The sequence below is a fragment of the Typopeltis vanoorti genome, chromosome 2, assembly GCF_054136105.1.
Source record: "Typopeltis vanoorti isolate ZY-2024b chromosome 2, IOZ_Tvanoo_1.0, whole genome shotgun sequence".
NCBI classification, from domain to species: domain Eukaryota; kingdom Metazoa; phylum Arthropoda; class Arachnida; order Uropygi; family Thelyphonidae; genus Typopeltis; species Typopeltis vanoorti.
The window spans coordinates 19,782,109-19,801,876 of NC_143550.1; the positions used below are offsets into that span (position 1 = coordinate 19,782,109).

The 19,768-nt window shown below is 36.5% G+C and overlaps 1 protein-coding gene across 1 annotated transcript in view; it reads right to left on the reverse strand.

Moving 5' to 3' along the window:
• Nucleotides 1–19,768, reverse strand: part of LOC150108861 (pre-piRNA 3'-exonuclease trimmer-like) — a 509,147-nt gene that overhangs the window by 219,164 nt on the left and 270,215 nt on the right. The window contains exon 15 of the mRNA XM_090403827.1: nt 15,085–15,149. Coding sequence (XP_090259953.1) covers nt 15,085–15,149 — 65 coding nt within the window. The remainder of the gene's footprint in view (nt 1–15,084; nt 15,150–19,768) is intronic.

Sequence of the window (19,768 nt, forward strand, 5' to 3'; positions counted from 1 at the left end):
ATTGAATGTGTGACATATTATAGTTGCATGTGCCTTAAGATCCAAATAAACATGTTTTGTTTTATACCTGAGTTTTGCCTGAATCTGAACCTAACCGGGAGGGAATTGAAGGTATATAGAGTTAGATTAGATGTCATGACTGCTAGCTGAAATTTACATAGCTGTAGTAAAGAGTTTTGTTAATGAGCATATGCACGAAATTCTGGGAATGTGTCTCTGAATAAGAGTCCCTTCTATTATAGGATATTGGCTGGCACAGCTCAAAAATAAAAATTTGTCAATATTCAAAAAGGAGACAGTCCCAAAATACATAATTCTTAGGCCCGATTGTAGAATACAAGAATAGTGATCAAAGGGATAATAAAGGTAAAATATAGGTGAAAGCAATGGCATAACAGCAGGAAGTGGATGATTAGAGATTTGGGAGTGATGGTTGACAGCAGACTGAAGTTTAGAGGGCATATTGCTAGTGTTGTAATGGCTGCGCGTCATAGTGTTGCTATGATAAGAAGTACTTTAACATGCAGGGATAAGGAAGTGGTTGTGCCACTGTATAAGGCACTGGTCAGACCACACTTGGATTATTGTGCCCAGATCTGGTTACCTGGTTTTCAATGTGATGTGGAGACATTGGAGAGGGTCCAAAGACAAGTGACTAAGACAATATCAGGACTTTGGAATGCTGGCTATGGAGAGAGGTTGAAGAGATATGGATTGCAGAGTTTGGTGGACAGGAGGAAGAGAGGTGATATGATAGAGACGTTTAAGTTAGTGAGAAGAATTTATCAGATTGATCCAGAGGAATTATAAAAAGAGTAGAAGGTGAGAGGGGAACCAGAGGTCATTCCTGGAAGTTATGTAAGTGTGGTGAAGAAGGGTGTGAGAAGTAGATTTTATTACATAATGAATTGTGAGTGAATGGAATGCATTACCACAATGTGTTGTTAATGCAAGGAGTGTTAAGGACTTTAAGACTCTTCTTCTTCCTTTCCAGGCTTATAGGCCAAGTGGCCTGTTCCGAACTCAATTCAATCTTTTTAAGGGTCTTCCTCTGCATCGAGTACCTTTTGGGTGGTGATTTAAAATTTGTTTAGGTATTCTGCTTCTATTCATTCTTAGTATGTGTTCTTTCCATTTTTCTCTATAGCAAATAACTGTTTCATTTAGGGAGGTTGTAATTCCAAGTTATTTTCTGATTTCGCTGCTTTTCATTTTGTCCATTATTGTGACTCCTTCAGTTCTGTGCAGAAATTTCATTTCGGATGATTTGATTCTTCTTTCATCTGCTTTTTTTATTGTCCATATCTCACTGCCATAAAGTAAGGGCTACTGTATTGTAGATTCTTATTCGTGTGTGTTTTTGTACATAATTGGGTTTAAAAATTTTATTTATAATGCCTGTTACTTTTAAAAAGTTTGATATCTTTGGTTCTATATCAGCTTCATTTTCATATGACATTGTGCAACCTAAATATTTGAATGTATTTACTTGCTCTATTATTTTGTTGTTTATTACTATTTTGCTTCTTATTGGATTAGCACCTTTGAAAGCCATGACTTTTGTTTTGTCGGTTGATATTTCCATACCATATGTTTTTATCAGATTATTTAGACTCCATAATGATTTTTGTAGTTCATCTTCATTATTTCCAAGGATTATTTGGTCATCAGCAAAAAAGAAGAGTAGCTAATCTGGTGTTACAGTTTATCTTCAATCCTCCTTCATTAGTTATCTTCCATTCTTTTATGATTTTATCTATGTATATATTAAATAAAATTGGAGAGAGAGAGGACAACCCTGACATACTCCTTGATTTATTGGTTTCCAGCTTGATGTTGAATTATTGTACTTCACAGATATTTTATTATCTTGATATACATTATATAAGGCTTTAAAGAGTTGGTTTGGTATTTCATATTCTTTAGGATTTCCCATAGTTTTTCTCTGATAATTTTATCAAATGCTTTGGTGTAATCTATAAAAGCTATGTGTGTTTCTATGTTCATTTCTCTGTGGTTTTTCAATTAATAATTTTAACGTAAATGCAGAGTCTATGCAAGGCCTGCCTTTTCTGAATCCATTTTGTTCTTCTATTAATTTTGGGTCTACTATACGTTTAAGTTTATATGCTAAGATTTTTGCATATACTTTATAACAGGTACTAAGTAAGCTGATTCCACGATAATTGTTACAATCAGATTTGTATCCTTTTTTGTAGATGGGAATAACTATTACTTTGGTCCAATCTTGTGGGCATTTTCCTTCTTTCCAGATCATATTATAAAAGTTAAGTAACCTGAGTGAGAATTCAAGTCCTGCATATTTGATAAGTTCCAAGTTTATATTGTCTTCTCCTGGAGCCTTTCCTGTTTTGCTTTGGGTTAACGCTTCTGTTAATTCTTCTAGAGTGACGTTTTCCAAGTTATCAGAGATTTACAAAGGGTAATTTTCTGTTTTGAATGTTTTCATCATACCATAAATCTTGGTAGTAATTTTGCCATGTTTCTATTTTAATAGTATTAATATCTACTTTTTCTCTAGTTTCATTGTTTAGATCTTTGAGGATTTTATATGCATTAGGTCTTTTGATTGTACAGTACAGTCTCTCTCTAATTTTGTCACAAAATTGTTCCATCTGTTTCTGTTTATTCTCCTGCATGCTGCTTTTGCTATTGCTTTTTTTCTGCTGTATTCGATTTTTGATTTTATTGTTTTTAGGTTGAGCCAGTTTTTATATGCTTTTTTCTTTTCTTCAATAATGCATTTAATTTCATCATCCCAGTCCCTAAGGCCTCTTTTTCTTTTCCACTTTTTCTTTGTTCCTAAACTTTCTTTTGCAGCTTTTGTCATTATGGTTTTTAGGTTTGACCATTCTTCTTCTATGTTCTGATTTTGTTTTATACTTGTCATCCAGTTCTTTATTCTTTTTTGGTACGTCTTTATTACTACTGTCATCCAAAAGTCTAACTTTGAAAGATTAAAAATTTCTATTTTCCTTATGCTTTTTTGTTGTTTTCCATCTTGGTTCCCATTTTATTTTTCCAATTAAAAGGTAATGATCTGATTCCATTTCAGATCCTCTGCATACTCTTGTATCTATTATCATTTCTGACATTTTGATATTGCTGATTATGTAATCAATAATGCTGTTTGTGTCTCTTGCTTCCCAGGTGTATCCGTGGATGTCTTTATGTTTGAAGAAGGTGTTCATTATTTTAAGGTTATTGCTTATAGTAAAATCTATTAATCTATTTCCATTTCTATTACAGTTAAGTTCTCTTATAGGTCCTATGTTTGGTTTATACGGTTTATTGTCAATTCTTACGTTAAGATCTCCTATTACCAAAATGTGATTGGTCTTATTTAACATGTTCTGCAGTTGGATGTAGAAGTTTTCTGAGTCCTCCTCTTTTCCTTCTTCAGGTGCATAAGTTCCAACTTGGAACTTATGCACTCACTTGGACTGGGCCATTTTCCAACAATTCAGACAGGGAGTCAGACCTGAGTTGAAGGAAACAGCATTCGATAAGAAATTATCCAATTTAAGAGAATGTTACGATGCTGTAAAAGAACGCAAACGATTGCTCGGAGACCTTCGTCCCGCACATGTTTATGGGTCAGTAAATATAATTGAGGAGAAGGAAATTTCTGAAAAGGGGCAAGGACATATTAAACAGAGTAAGGAAAGGAGAGAAAGATCAAGAACAAGAGAGAGACTAGAAAGGGACAATAAGCAAGAGATAAACAATTTGACAGAGTCTTATATTGATTCAGATAAAATCAGGGTTATTGTAAAACAAGAGATAGAAATACTCCAAAAACCCATTATGGATAGGTTAGATGAGGTAATGAGGCAGTTAGGAACCTCATCTGTGGGAACCCCAGAGCCTAATTGTAGCAGAACTGAGGAAACCACTAAGTTGGTTAAAGAGGAAGTTGAGCATCTGCAAAGACCCCTTCTAGATAGATTAGACTCAGTTATGCAGAGACTATCCGAAGTCGTACCACAACAAGAGACAGTTATTTCTCAAAATCAAGGGAGAGTTAATGACCAAAGAGGCAGTAGAGAACCCCCAAGATGTTTCAGTTGTAACAAACTCGGACATTTTGCTCAAAACTGTTACTTTAACAAGAAGCGTTTTGGTAGAGGTCATGACAGAGATTCAGATTCACTTACATATACTAACAGAGTATGGAAAAAGGGACAAGCAAGAAAAGAACATCCTTACGAGATGGAGGTGTGAGGGCGAGTGCATATGGAAAATACTGTTATGCTTTGCTAGACACGGGGGCCCAAGCATCCATCATATCGGAGGATTACTTTAAGAAAATAGAACCTCATGCCAAAGATAATATCACTCACCTTAAACAACGAGTGAGAGTATCAGGTGTCACAACCTCCATGACTCATACTTCTAGGTCTGTGAATCTAAAGTTATACCTGCCTGAGTTCAAATTATGTGTTTGGCAGGAGTTTTTGATCCTACCAGGATCCTCTCTTCCACACACCAAGCTGATCCTAGGCAGAGATTTCTTATCAAGATATGACTTTAAATGTGATTACATGAGGAAAGAAATATACTTATTGGGAAGGAGACAATTTACAAGGAAAGAAAAAATTACTTAAGGAAGAGAGAAATGAGCCTCAAGAGAGGAATCGTGAGTCCCACATAAATAAAGTGAAGAAATCGTCACATGAGGAGGTGGTCTGTGAAAGGAACTCACAAGTAGTTAAGGTTAAATCAGAGATAAATTTCTGCAAGGGAAGAGAAATAAGAACCAAAGAAATTAAGTGCATCATTTATGAGCATACTGATAATAAAAAAAAAAAAATGGGGTCTATAGGGATCAGAGTGAAGACAGAATACTAGAACAAACCCGATACAACCTTAGGCCCCGACGAAATGGTAAAGTAGACCACAGGAACGGAGTTTATCCTTTAAGGATGCATGCCTCTGAAAGATGGATATCTGACAAAAAAATCTCAACAAATGGGTTAGGTATGAGAAGGAAATCAAAAGGAGAGGGATACAGTCAGAATAAAGCACATAGCAGAGCTCGGTGCATACACTTCACAAGGTATTTTTTTAACAAGCAGCAAGTTCCTGTGGGGATGAGAGGAGAAGGAGTAGAAAACACTTCGTAAAAAAGAATTTCTCTTAAAGAAATTTTTTTGTTTGAAGGGGGGACCTTTGTTACACCTGTTATCTTAGGAATATAGTATTCTCAGCTATCATGGTGTAACATGAAGAATAAATATCATAAATTAAAACCCCTGCATAAAAAAATGAATTATTTAATGGAAAATTTTTTGCATCCAGTAATATGTATAAAACATAAGGGTTGTTGTTAAAGTAGCTGATAAAGGAAGGAATGTATTAATATTGTAATATGACTTAAAATAAGGAATTCTAACTAAATAAGCAGCTAACAAAGGAAAGTATAGATTAATATTGTAATACGATTAAAAATGAGAGTTAAGTAAATAAGTAGAAATGGGTGAGTCATAAAATACGTTATGTGAGAGATTAAGTTATTAAGTAGAATTCATAGAAAAAGTTTGAAAGGGGATTAAGTCAGGCTAGCACAAGAAAAGCAAAGCTATCGCTTAGGACCGATCCCCGGATTGAAACATTGAGAATGGGCTTGCCGATCAAATGACGTTTGGCGAGAAAACGCCACCCTAATTGGTCGATGATTAAAAAAAACAAGTAGGAGGAGAAAGGAAGTAAGAAAAGGTGCCGTTAGGGGAGCAGCTATAAAAGGGTTGGTAAACCCCTGGAGGGGACCTTTTTTGGATAGTCGCTTTTGGCCTTGAAGTTTGATTTTGGTTCCAATGGAGTTCGCAGGGTTTTCCTGAGTGGCGACAGGGGTGATATCTCCTCATTACAACACGGAAACGAAAGTGAGCGGGATTTCGATTCCCATTTTCCCGAGTAGGAAGCAAAGGAAAAATTGCCATAGAGTCCTAGAAAAGGAGGGATCTTTTTCGTTTCGACGCTAGTGATAACTACGCAAAACAGAAAGCTGTAAAGAGACCGATGTCCTCGTTGCTGATAGTAGAGCAAATATATGTGTGTTAAAGTATTCCAGAGTTACGAGAAGTTATATCAGAGGTTCGTTTGGAAAAGAATAAAGGCCCATACGAAGAGCTCAAGAAAGGTACTGTAAATCATAACCTATGTTAGCTAGAAATCTGTCTGTGAAAAGTATCGTGATTCCAATACAGAACTGTTGAAGTTATATTAGGACTTTAGTATATGATAGAATGTGTTATGTGTAGATTGACTAGTGTTAAAGATTTGTGAATGATTAAGAGTCCTAAGTAAATTTGCATGTCTATTATATTGCACAAGATATTTAAATGACATAATTGTGTGTTAGTGCAAATAACGGTATAACGGAATAGTGTGAATTAAGTAATTACGTCTCCTAAGAATGGAATGCCTAATGTAATGTATAAAATAATTGAAATGTCACAAGTATGTGTTAGCAGTGAATGATTTGTTAATCTACTTCAGTATGAATAATCAGATAGTGTGAATTGATCTAATTTGTTCACATCAGGTGAATTTATGAATTAATGTGTATGGCGGCATAATCACAAATAGCCATATTGCTTGTAATGATTTAATGTTAGTCTATAAGTATTTTAGTTTAGTATTTGAATTGTACCATGTTTAGAAACTTAATAAACCTTTTGTTCAATGATAAAAGAGTTGTCTGATGTTGCTAATCCAATGCACCGCTTAAAATCATCGTACCTAATCACACGGGAAATTTAATGTTGAGGAAAGAGATTAAGAGTCACGACTGCAATAATAGTTAAATACTAAGAGATATATTCGAGATTGACTTTCTCCCTATTTATGACAACATAAATGGTGCAGTTGATAACCACTTGAAAATATTGTACTTAGTCACATGAAAAATTTAAGTTGAGAATCGAGTTAAGTGTCACGACTGCAATAGTTACACTTTCAGATATATTTGAGTTCTTTCTCCTTGTTTATGTATGTAATATCCTAAACTAAATATCCCAAAAGGTGCAGTATAAATACAAATATTAGGGATACTACGGGGAGCAATAACTTAGATACTGGTATAAGTTTTGGTAAAATCTCGGGCATAGAAGTTAGAAGAATATAGATAAAAGGAATTTGTAAGATTAGAGTAGAAATCGTAAATTGGGACACAACATAAATGGCGCAGCCGGTAAGATGTACTTTAGCTAATAAAATCTTAATTATAAGCTATTTACAATAAGTTGGTTTTGGTATCAGATCAAACAACTGAGAGGTAAAAATTTTGTTAAGTTTTGTTGAAAAATTTAGAGTGTTAACTAGTATAAATTGGATGCAAGTATGACTGAACCCTCCAGTAGTTTAAACATGGACAACAGCGAATTTTTTCGTTATATTAATCCACAGCAGGTGTTCCCACAATTTTCGGGCGAGGAGACTGATGACGTCCTAAATTTTTTTTGTTACATAGAAGAGCTTAGAAGAGTTGGAGGATGGACTGATTTTCAGTTGCTAGTTATTCAACACATTCAGACCACCCCGCCATATCTGGTGGGCTCCCCTATCCGCCATCTAGGGGACGCGCTCTCTAGAGGTTACAGGGTCTTCCGAGAGGACTTTAAGATTTTATATGATAAATATGTTGTCAGTTGAATGAACCTCACACGATGAGTCTGTTGACTCCATGGAGGGCATAATAATAAGAATATAATGGTGGATTGCAATTTTAAGTTCAAAGGTCATAGAGCAAAAACTGCAAATACAACTCAGAGGACAATATAAGGACATGATAAGGAAAGAAGGAACATGTAAATTTTTTTACCTTGGGTATACTATACATTAAAGATACCAAGTAATTTTATATACTTGGTTTTAATCCTTTTTCCCCAAGTAAACAAACAAACAGACAGGTAAGTCAAGATTGCACCTGAAGTATTTTCAGGTCTGAGGCAACTCGTGGTAAAGGTAGAGCAAGCTCTGATCACTTTTCCTTAGTAACTCCCATAATGCAAAGCACATCTACTAGCAGACATGTATGATGCTATGCATTAAGGGAAGGGCCACTACCCAGACCGGTTTCGACCTTGGGAAGCCAGACCCTGAGATCCAAGATCGAAGTAATGCAGAACCTATAAATTTTACCTACACAAGTTCAAAGTACCAAAGCACAAGTTGCCACAAGGTCAAAGCACCTTGTGGCAACTTGTATAGGTAAAATTTATAAGTTCTGCAGTACTTCAACCTTGGCATCTCAGGGTCTGGCTCCCACTGACGAGACCTCAATAAAGGTCGAAACTGGTCTGGGTAGTGGCCCTTCCCTTAATGCACAGCATCATACATGTCCACAAGGAGATGTGCTTTGCATTATGGGAGATACTAAGGAAAAGTGATGAGAGCTTACTCCACCTTTACCACGAGTTGCCTCAGACCTGATAATACTTCAGGCTCAAACTTGACTTACCTGTCTGTTTGCTTACTTGGGAAAAAGGATTAAAACCAAGTAGTTTATAAAATTACTTGGTATCTTTAACGTAAGGAACATGTAAGGATAAGGAAGTCATTTAGCCTCTTTACAAGGCCTTGATAAGACCACACTTGGACTATTGTGTACTGGTTTGATCTCCTGGGTTCCAAGGGAATAAAGAAGTTGTCGAAAAGGTGCAAAGAAGAGTTACAAAGATTATATCTGGATTAAGGAATTTAGATTATGAGGACAGATTTCAATTATGTGGAATACAGAAGTTAACAGGAGAAAGAGGGGTGACATAACAGAGGCCTAGAAACTTCTAAATGGGTGCTATATGATATCGTCTAATGAAACTTTTCATCATACGGTGGATGGGGAGAGAACATGAGGGGCATTCATGGAAGTTAAGTTTGGTTGCAGTTAAGAAAGGGGTAAGAGCTAGATTTTTCTCTCACAGAGCAGTGGGTGAGTGGAATAGTTTGCCTGTTGAGGTGATCACTGCAACTAGTGTGAATGAGTTTAAGGGAAGGTGTGACAGCTGGTTTGGGTGATGTATAGCTTTGAACTGACCTTGAATCCTTGGAGGTCTCAGATGATAACAATAATAATAATATTGGGCTCATAATAGCAATGTCAAATTTATAAGAATTTGCTTTTAAATCTGACATTGCCATTATGAGCCAAATTCTGCTCTAGGCATTCCTTAACACAGTAATTTGTTAAGGCATGCTCGGAGCAGAAATTCCTGGAAACGCATAAAATGTTTTTTACTCCTTCATAATAAAATGCACGACAGCAAAAAATAAGCCTTGTTGGCATTCATCTGTTCGGTTACACAAACTAGTAGAGCATTTTATAAAAGAAGATCAAATATCAATATTTCTTAGACAAGTAAAAGCAACCAAACTTTGTGCTATTAAACATTTGGAATTTCTGATGGGAAAAGAAATACATACATACATACATCTTCAAGGCCCACCTTTCCTAAATGGGTTGTGGGGGCAACAGTTGCAAAAAGAACTTTCAATGGTCACGATCCTCTGCCACCAAGCTCAGGTGTTCTGGTGGGATTCCCAAACGTGTCCATCCAAGGTTTTGGATACAATCTATCCAGCGAGTCCTTGGCCTTCCACCCTCTGGCTTGGCAAAGAGGACCTGCTGAGGGAGCCTCTCTTGTGGCATTCTGACCAGGTGCCCGTACCAACGTTACTGTGATCTCTCAACACAGAGAAGCAGCGGTTGAGTATTGAGGGTTTCCCGAATTGCAGAGATTCTGACTCTGTCGAGTCTTGTTAGCCCTGCAACCCCTCGCAGGAACCTCATTTCAGCCACTTGGATTCGTTTCCACATTCTTTCGGTCATTACCCAACTCTCATGACCATAGGTGAGGATGGGGACATAGACTGTATTGAAGACAGCCAGCTTTGCCTTCTGGCTTAACTCCCGCTTCAATACTACCGAACGGCCAAGCTCTCACAGTATTGAGCTTGCTAAGCCAATTCGAGTATCTAGCTCTACGTCCCATTTTCCATCATTCGTGAATATGGACCCAAGGTATTTAAACTTCTCCACCTGCCTCATTGGGACTCCACTTATATGTACAGTGCAGTGGGATGGTTGTCTTGAAACCACAAATGTTTCAGTTTTGGCCACGCTGATCTTCATTCCAGCGTCTGCACAAACAGCTACAAACCTATCCAGGGTCCGCTGAAGGTCAACTGTGGAAGAGCTAAGCAGAACTAGGTCATCTGCAAAAAGCAGACGTCCAATGCTACATCTTCCAATTCTGACACACTCACTGCCTCGGCTGTGCCTATCAATCCAGTCCATAAATATTATGAAAAGGAGGGGTGACAGAGCACACCCTTGGCGGAGGCCAACAGAGACTGTGAAAGGTTCAGACTTTGTGCTGTTTACCCTGACACAAAACTCTGGGCATTCATACAGGGACTTGATGGCAGCTAATAGATGGTCATCCATTCCATACTCCTGTACTACTTGCCAAAGCTTATCCCGAGGAACCCAGTCATATGCCTTCTCCAAGTCCACAAAACATGTGTAGACATTCTTGGCATATTCCCAAGATTTCTCAAAGACTTGCCTTAAAGTAAAGATTTGATAAGTTGTGCTTCTACCAGGACGAAAGCCACATTGTTCTTCCTGGAACTTTGACTCAACTATACTCCTGCACCGTCTTTCCAAAATATTGAAAAGACGAAAAAATTTTTATTTTATTGCTGACTGCCATAATAATGCATCTGATTGATATTATACAGGATAAAAAGTGAGAAGAATATAGTTTTTAAGATTTCATCTGCCAAGCCATGATTTTCCCTCAGTTATATTATGTTTCATATTATTTTAGTTTTGCATAATTCTACATAAAAAGTGACAATAATATTTAAAAAAAAAAAGTAATGAATAATGAGTTTTCACTCTAAGAGATACTGTAGAATAATAGAGAAATTCACATCTGACTCACTATTGCTTAATAGGTCACTTGAGGATCAAAGCCAAATAACTGGGAGGATACCTCGACACTGCCTTTAAGAAATTCAGAGAACTGACTAGCACTTCTGACCGGATGTCCAATCCTTACCTTCATACATGCACCCCATTAATAGGGGTCTGCTGGGTATTGAACAAATGACAATGGGCTGGCAATTTGGGACTTTGCTGACCAAATCGTACTCTCTATTGGCTTAAACCACAAATGCATATGATAGTATAATATGATATAATAATATTTCATGCTGGCTGGGCATCGCCCAATTAAATAAGCCTCGATGTTTTTGTCAGGGCACCAGGACAAACAGCATAAAGTCAGCTACTGGAACAAACTCCAACTTAGCAGCTAAAAGAAGAGCTTCAGAAGAGCTGAAGATAAGACCCATCAACATAAGGAGTATTGATGAAAAGAAAATCGAACTTGCAGAACAATCTGAAAAATACTATGTGGACATAATTGGTATTACTGAGCAAACAAGACAAAAACAGATGATATCTTACTAAATGATAAGTATAGGATGTTATATTCAGGCAATAATGATCAAAGAAAGGAAGGAGCAGCGATAGCATTCAACATCAAACATGAAGATAATTGGAAGGCAGTTAAAAGTAGATTGTTGTGGGCACACTTCAAAATGGGAAAATGGAACTTATTTTTGCATATTTTGTATTAATGAAAAGTCCTATATTATGTCCTATAGAAGATCCTTTTAAGGAAGAAGCAGAGGAAATTTTTGAGTCAGAGTATGCAGCTTAATCCACGTGGATTGCCTGGTCATGAAATTAAATTGAAAATAGGTGTTCCTATTATGTTGCTCCAAAATCTGCAACACGCAAATCTTTGCAACGGAACCAGGTTCAAGTAATTGAAACTGAATATGATAGAAGCTGTGATATTTACAAGTCCTGTTATCAGAGAAGTTGTCTTCATTCCTTGGATACTCCCCCATTCCTTTAGACTATCTATTTGCATTCAAAGAGTTACAATTTCCAATAATAGTTTGCTTTGCAATGATGATTAATAAAGCACCCAAGGACAGACCCTTAGATATCATACCACTCCTTAAACTCAATGAGTTTAAGGAGTGGTATGATAGACTTTGTGTTTCCTAGGAAGGACCTCCTGCGATGAGTCTTTTGACCCTGGAGGCCCAAATAATAATAATAATGTTCTCAAGTTAGCAGTCCTGAGAATTTAATTACTTTTGTCAAAGATGATGACGAAGACAAAAACTTATTATATTGTTATAACACTTATAATGTAATAAGTGTTATAATGCTCACAATTCTACACCATGGCTAAATCACCAGCACCAAATACTCGAGTAAATACCCTGAAGTGAACTGCTAGCAGTATAAGTTCACCTCAGCGAAGCAGGAGGGCACAGCTTGTCCAAGAATAACTCAAAAAATAACTAACCACTCTCCTATATAGCAACACAGACAAGAGGAAGCCCAGAGGACTCCTATACCATATATTAAAGGCATCTCTGAACTTATGGCAAAAACGATGAAAAAATATAAACTCACTGCTACCTATAAACCCATCAACCAAATTCAAAACCTGCTATTCTTCTCCAAAAGACAAACTTTTACCACTGATGCTATCTGGCATATACCAAGTATCATATACCAAGTATGAACATGATACTTACTATGAACAAACAGATCTGTAAATGCATGTATCTTTAGATGTTTAGAAATACATTTATATACAGATCTTCCTGTTTGTCCATAGTAAGTAAGTAAGACAAACTCTCCCAGTGGTGAGAGTTTACTTTTGGAGAAAGTAGCAGGTTTTGAATTTGGTTAACCACATCCTCAAAACTCACAAATCTGGCCTGGTGCACCATAGAATTAAAAACACTAGCCACAAGATTTAATGGAAAAACACCAAGCTGCTGCACAGATCCATATATAAACATACAAAGAAAGTGCTGAAGCCTTATTTCACCAACCTAACCTCAATTGTAATGACTGCCTTACTATTCCAAAAGTATGGTAAATTGCTATCCTCAACTGTATTAAATAAATTTGTAATCTCTTGTATTTTATTTTTAATTAATCTATTTTAATTTATTTTTCAGCCCAATAGTTTTAACCCATCAAATGTATATATAGAGGGATTCCAATTGTGAGCTTCAACTTATTCAATTCTTTGTTGTCATTCACTATTTGTACTGATGATGTCTTATGAAACTAAATTTAATCTTTATTGTTGTACAAGTGTGATCTATAGTTAACACTGCAAAAGCAAAATACTGATTACTATAAAAAATAGTGTAAAATTCGATGCAGTAGGAATTTATCTTTTTTTTTTTTGCATCGACTTTTACAGAGGTCACAACCTGTAAACAAAATAAATATTTCTGTATTAACATTGTAAATTTTGTTAATACAGAAAAACCCAGTTAACTCTAAGAAAATTAACATGCAAGTTTGTGCAGAAACTGTAAATATCAAACAAATGTTTAAGTTGTATGATTCAAGGACAAAAAGCCATAGAAATCGACACAGTATTGATGTAGTTCGGTTTTGAAAGAAACAACGTAGAAATTGTTTATACAAAGTAAGTGCTTTTAATTGTGCTCAGTGTCAGCCATATGCAAGCTTCAAGGACAGTGTCATAAAAGGCAGTTTAATCTTAAGCAGCTCCACTTTTTGTAAACAAGATTATGTGTGCGTGTGTTCCGTGAGAATTAGAAGTGAACATTAACGTTGAAGGTCAAGGCCGTTTTGCATGGGAATATTCGGGGCCTTGACCCTTAGTCCAGGGAGCTGAGAAGTCATATATAGGAGGTCCTCTAAGTTACATTAAAAGTAGAGAACTCCAGATCCTTTCCTTTTGCTGTGTGTAGTGTTTGTCAGCCAGTTTCAAGTCAGGAGAGCGTAGCCATGAGCAAAGCCATTGAAGGAGTAAGAAAGATGGACCAGCATGCCTTGCCAGTGAAAGAGCCAGCGATGTGCATCGACGTCTTCAGCCAACTCAATCACATCGATAAAAGTGTGCTTCGAGCCCTGGAAGTCATCTATGAGATGACGGTAAAGACAGAATCCCTGCATGGAAGTCAAAGCCTAAGACGGATAGGCAACCAACGGAACCTGCAAAGGAACAAGTATAGAGTTGTGTGTTAATGAAGATCTGCGAGTACATTTTGTTGTATATTTATCTAAGGTACAGAAAATTGACTGAAAGTCCACGGGACACTTTTCATTTAAACATAGTTCATTGTTCCGGACTGAAAAGCAAACTAAGGATTAATTGTACACAAGTAGAATAGGAGGTATTTTGCCATAGAAATTTAGAGAGCATGATAATCTTAGTATTGAGAAGGGCTGACAGTATTCTTTATGTGTCATAATATTGCATGACTCAGTGTATATACAAATGTTGAAATGTTATAATTAATAGGCTTAGAATAGAGCTAAGAAGGAACCCTTTTAATAGTGTATGATCTTGTATATTTGCCTTTTAATTTGAAATAAACAAGCTTGTTTTGTTAAAGAATTGTACCACCTGATCTTTATGCAATGCACTGTCCATAAATAAATTTACAGACCTGCGAATGAAAGTATTAAGGATTAGCCACGATTGTTAATTAAGCTTTTAGATAATCTCAGAGTAAACTCTACTGGAAGTTTTGAATATATCTAATATCATAAAGAGAACCCTGGTGGCACAGTCATTAATTCTAAATAAATTTTCCAGAGTTCTCCTGGTAACAGAAATAACTATCTGTAGAGACGAGTAAAGAAAAATAAACTAAAGTGTGAGGGGAAAGATTACAATAGTTTACCATATATTTTATTACTATATTTTCATCAAATGTTCTCCAACTAAAGACCCTATGTATGAAAAAACCATCACCACTGTAAAACTGTGGCTTTGACTTCTTCATTCTCCCACATCATGTCATCCTCTGTACAATAGCTAGATGATGTTTTCCACTGCCAAATTTTCAAAATTTCATATTTTATATTGCCAGCATAAGAGGACCTGTTATTTCAGCAAATTTTTAACTTTAATTGCTTTATATGCCAACATACACAGTAAATATTAACTCAAAATATTTATTAAACTTTACCTTTTAAATAAAGTATAAAGTTCGGCAAGACTAGTAGAATTAAAGAGCCGAGTGTCTTCAAATCTCTGAAATAAAAATATTTTGTATAAACATTTGAAATCAAGTAGTTTCTATAATTTTCTTGTGCAATATATGATCATATACAACAGAGATTCAAAACTAGTTCTTAAAAGCAATTTCATACTGTCCTTTAAATAAAGATTGTGACCTCAAACTGACAATTTATGAATTAATAAATTTAAATTTGATAAAGGATTAAAAAAAACTATCTTCCTTGAAAAAAAAGTTTTTAAATACTAACTTGTATATATAATACTGTTGTATATATTGTGTTTTTGCAGCTATTTTTATTATTATTATTATTATTAGACACCTTCAGGGAGTCCAAGGACTTATCAAGGGAAGGCACTTGCTCTACAAATCTGTCTCTGCCACTCAATTCACCAACTGACCGCAACTACACCAAAGCCATCTACTGCCACCCACCACCACTAATATTTCCAAGGACAATCACAAACATCCATGCACATGGCAGGATTCGAACCCGTAGCCTTTTGGCTGGAGAGTAGATATGCTAACCACTCGGCCAGCAAGGCTGGCATAAGGCTTGGAAAAATTTCTTCTAGTCGCCGACTAGACTCGAAACCAAGAAGTTTTCCTTCATGCGGCGTGGTGTGAAAATGCCACATCCACTGAGCTACACAGGCTTAGATTGTTTCACTAGTTCAGCAACTAAAGATGGCGTCCAACAAGAAACGTATGTCAGCGGCTCGCAGAACTTCTTTACAAAAGTCTGGCTCTGAATTGGATTTTTCACAGTGGATACATTGTGGAAACTGTTATATGTATGCACCGAGGAATGTGAAGGATTTGGGGACTGTTTGGATAAATGAGAAGAATGAAAACGTTGACGTATACGAGAAGTGTCAGGATAGACTGGAGAGATTAGGCATGGAAGCAGATGTCGGGACCTTAGCAGATGAACTTCGGCAGGAGTTCGGGAAAATGAAAAGTTACGTTCACCTTTTGCAAGAGGAATTGGAAGTGCTCAGTAAGGGAATTCTGGAAATTAAATCCGAGTTAAATGGGTTGAATAGAGAAATTACGACTATGGAGATTACTCTAGCTAAAGTAACTAGAACAGGATTAAGTATGGGAGAGTCTTTGGTGATTGATGAAGAAATAAATAGTATGGGAGTGATTCGGAGTCAATAGAATGAAAGCACAAGAGGTCTAGAAGAAAAGAGATGTCGTGAGAGTGAGAGAGTAAGTAAAAGAGGGTTGAGTAATGAAACTGGGAGAGTAATGCTGAATAGCATAGAAAATGAGGCCATAAGTAACTCTTATTTGGACTTGAATGAAGTTATAAGTGGTAAAATATATGGTGATTCTATGATCAAGGGTATGGAGAGTGGTATGCGTGAGGAGTGCTTGGCTGGTGGAACGATAGAGAGAGTGGATTTAGCAATAAAGAGAGGGCATGATGCAGAAAAGATGGGTAGTTATGGTGGGTACGAATGACCTGAGTGGTAGTATAAATCAGGTAGCAAAAAATTTAAGAACATTGTTAGATATCGTGAAGAAGAAAAGTGTCAATGGGAGATAGTGTGTGGGCTGCCTCATTTTGACAATTATGAGTCAAGTAGATGAGCAATGATAATGAATGATACGATTGCAAGAATGTGCAAAAAAAGAGGTCTGGAATTTGTTGATGTCTGGAGTGTTTTTGAAGGCAAAAAACAGTTATATGCAAGAAATGGGTTGCATCTGAACATGGAGGGTTACTGTTTTCTGAACAAGTTGAAGAAATTGGGAAGGGAAACTAAAATTGAAAAGGTTGAGTGTAAGAGGGAGAAACTTAAGCAGTGATTGTATAATTGTTGATCCTTATTCACGGAATAAATTGCAGAATAGAGGGGATAAAAATCAGCGATATGTATATCAGTTCTAAAGGCTGGTACAAGAACTATAGGGAATTTTTGTATACAAATGCAAGAAGCATTTGAAATAAGAGGGAAGAATTTTTGGCATCAGTCAGTGCAATCTCACCAAAAGTTGTAGGCATTAGTGAAACTTGGCCATCAGTAGAAGATGTGGTCACTGGAATTGAATGTGATGGGTACAGTATACTCAGGGAGGATAGAGAAGATAGAATGGGGGGGGGGAGTACTGTTGATGATAGCTGATGAGTTGCAGCCAAAGAAAGTAGTATATCAAGATGATAGACATGTGAATGATAGTACATTTGAGGTGGTCTGGTGTGAAATAGAGATCAATGCAACCAAATATACAGTTGGTTGCTGCTATAGGTCTGGGGATATAGGGAGTGATTCTGAATTCATGCATCAGCAAATTAGTGCAATGAGTGCAGGGTTAGTGATTATTATGGGGGATTTTAATTATGGTGATATCAATTTGAAGGAGGAAATATCACATGGCAAAAAAGAAAATGGAATTCATACATCTTCTACGAGATAATTACTTTAAGCAGCACATAACTGAAGGGACACATAGTGTGAGTGTTGGACCTGGTCATTGTTTCAGAGGATATATGCATAAGGTGTCCTTGTTACCTCCAATTGGTGAGAGCAATCATGTGGTATTGACTTGGGGGGGGTTGCAAAATTTGTGGATTTCTCTCTCTTAAGAAGGGGTATATAAGAAACTACAGGTTATGCAATTTTAACAAGCTTCGGAGTGAGCTTGCAGCAGTCCCATGGCAGAACATATTGCAGGGGAAAGATGTCAGCAGTGCATGGGATAAAATCAGTGGGTATCTGAGGAAGGCGATATCAGATTGTGTCCCCATTATCAAGAAGACAAACAAGGTAGGTGTTAGATGGATGAGTAGTAGTATCAAGCTTGATCTGCAAAAAAAGAAAATGTTATGGAGAATTTACAAGGAGAAAGGCAATCAGTACACCCATGAGCAGTACAAGGCTCAAGCTAGGAAGGTTACCAGCATGGTAAGAAAAGCTAAATCAGATTATGAGAAGACCTTAGCCAAGGAGATCAAGGGTAATCCCAAAGAGTTCTTCTACTATGTGGCAAGTAAAAGGAAGAATGACTTAGGAAAGATAACCTTAGTGGGTGCTGATGGTATCGAGGTGACAAATTCAGATGTAATAGTAGAGTTACTGAGTGATCACTTTTCAAAAGTCTATCACCCAAGTGAGGATATCTCTGTACCTGTAGCAATAACTAATGTGAGAATTGAAGTTAAGAAATCAGAGGTATTTAGTATACTGCAAAATTTAAATGCGAACACTGTTGAGGTTTAGATGGAATATCAGCTCGGGTGTTGTGCGAAGGAATTGTCAACACCTCTTACTTGGTTATTTAACTTAAGTTTGAACTCTGGTATGGTCCCTAGAGAGGGGAAGGAAGGCCAAGTGGTTCCTTTGCATAAAGGTGGCTCTAAAACTGCAGTAGTTAATTACAGACCAATCACCATCTTGGGAGTGGTGGTAAAAGTATTGGAAAAGTTGGTTAAAGACAAAATTCAAGAATGGGTGGATCAGGATATGATACTCTATAGGAGGCAACATGGTTTTGTTAAAGGTCGATCCTGCCTTAGCAATTTTTTAGCTTTTTATAATAGGAGTTGGACAAAGGAAATGGCCACACAATGGTACTTCTGGATTTTGCTAAGGATTTTGACAGGATACCCCATGGAATACTGTTGCACAAATTGGAGCAGATGGCGATGGAACATAAACTGGCGATATGGATAGGAGAATGGCTCAGGGAGAGATACCAGAAGGTGGTGTATGGAGGAGCAGAGTCCAGGATGAGGAAGGTGACCAGTGGTGTGCCTTAGGGCTCTGTGCCATTGTTGTTTAATTTGTACATAAATGATATAGGAAATGGCTTAAGGGGAGATATTCAGTTGTTTGCCGATGATGCAAAGTTGGGTAGTGCAATAAAAAATCAAGCTGATGTTGAGAGTTTGCAGGATGATTTAAATAAGCTGGTGAAATGGGCAAAAGGTTATGGATGTCAGTTCAATATGGAAAAGTGTAAAGTTATGCATTTTGGGATTAAAAGATTACCAGCTGTCTACTAAATTCATGGAACAGTACTCCAAGAGATTGATGAGACCAGAGACAAATCTACAGATTTTCTAATTTGGCCAACTGTTGATCTCAGCCTAAACTCTGATAGAAATTTTATTTTCTACCAAATATAAATAAATAAATAAATAAATAAATAAAGATAATTACATCAATAGCTAAATGGTAAAGATTTACCAGGACTGATTATCTAGCATCCTGTTATATTACATAGCTGGAGAAGATTCTATCTTAACAGTAATGTAAGATCTGGTATGGTTCTATGAGGTTAATCAATTCTAATTTTAAGAAAAATGATTTTCTTAAAAGTTTAAAAATTTCCAGAATATTGACAGCCTGCATTTGGTCACTACTACCTCCCAACTATTCATCTAATTTTGATTCCTAATCCTCATTAGTAATTTATTTCAACAAAAGGAGACTCAAATGCTATGTAGACTACTTTAAGGTAACATGAGTACTCAATCCATTTAAAATATAGGCTCTTTTTTCTTATGGATAACTGTATAACCAAATATTAAAATATCCACTGCATAACCAGATATTAAAAAAAATGAGGACTCGGGGGGGGGGGGGGCACACTAAGATATTTTAAGTCTCTATTTCCATAT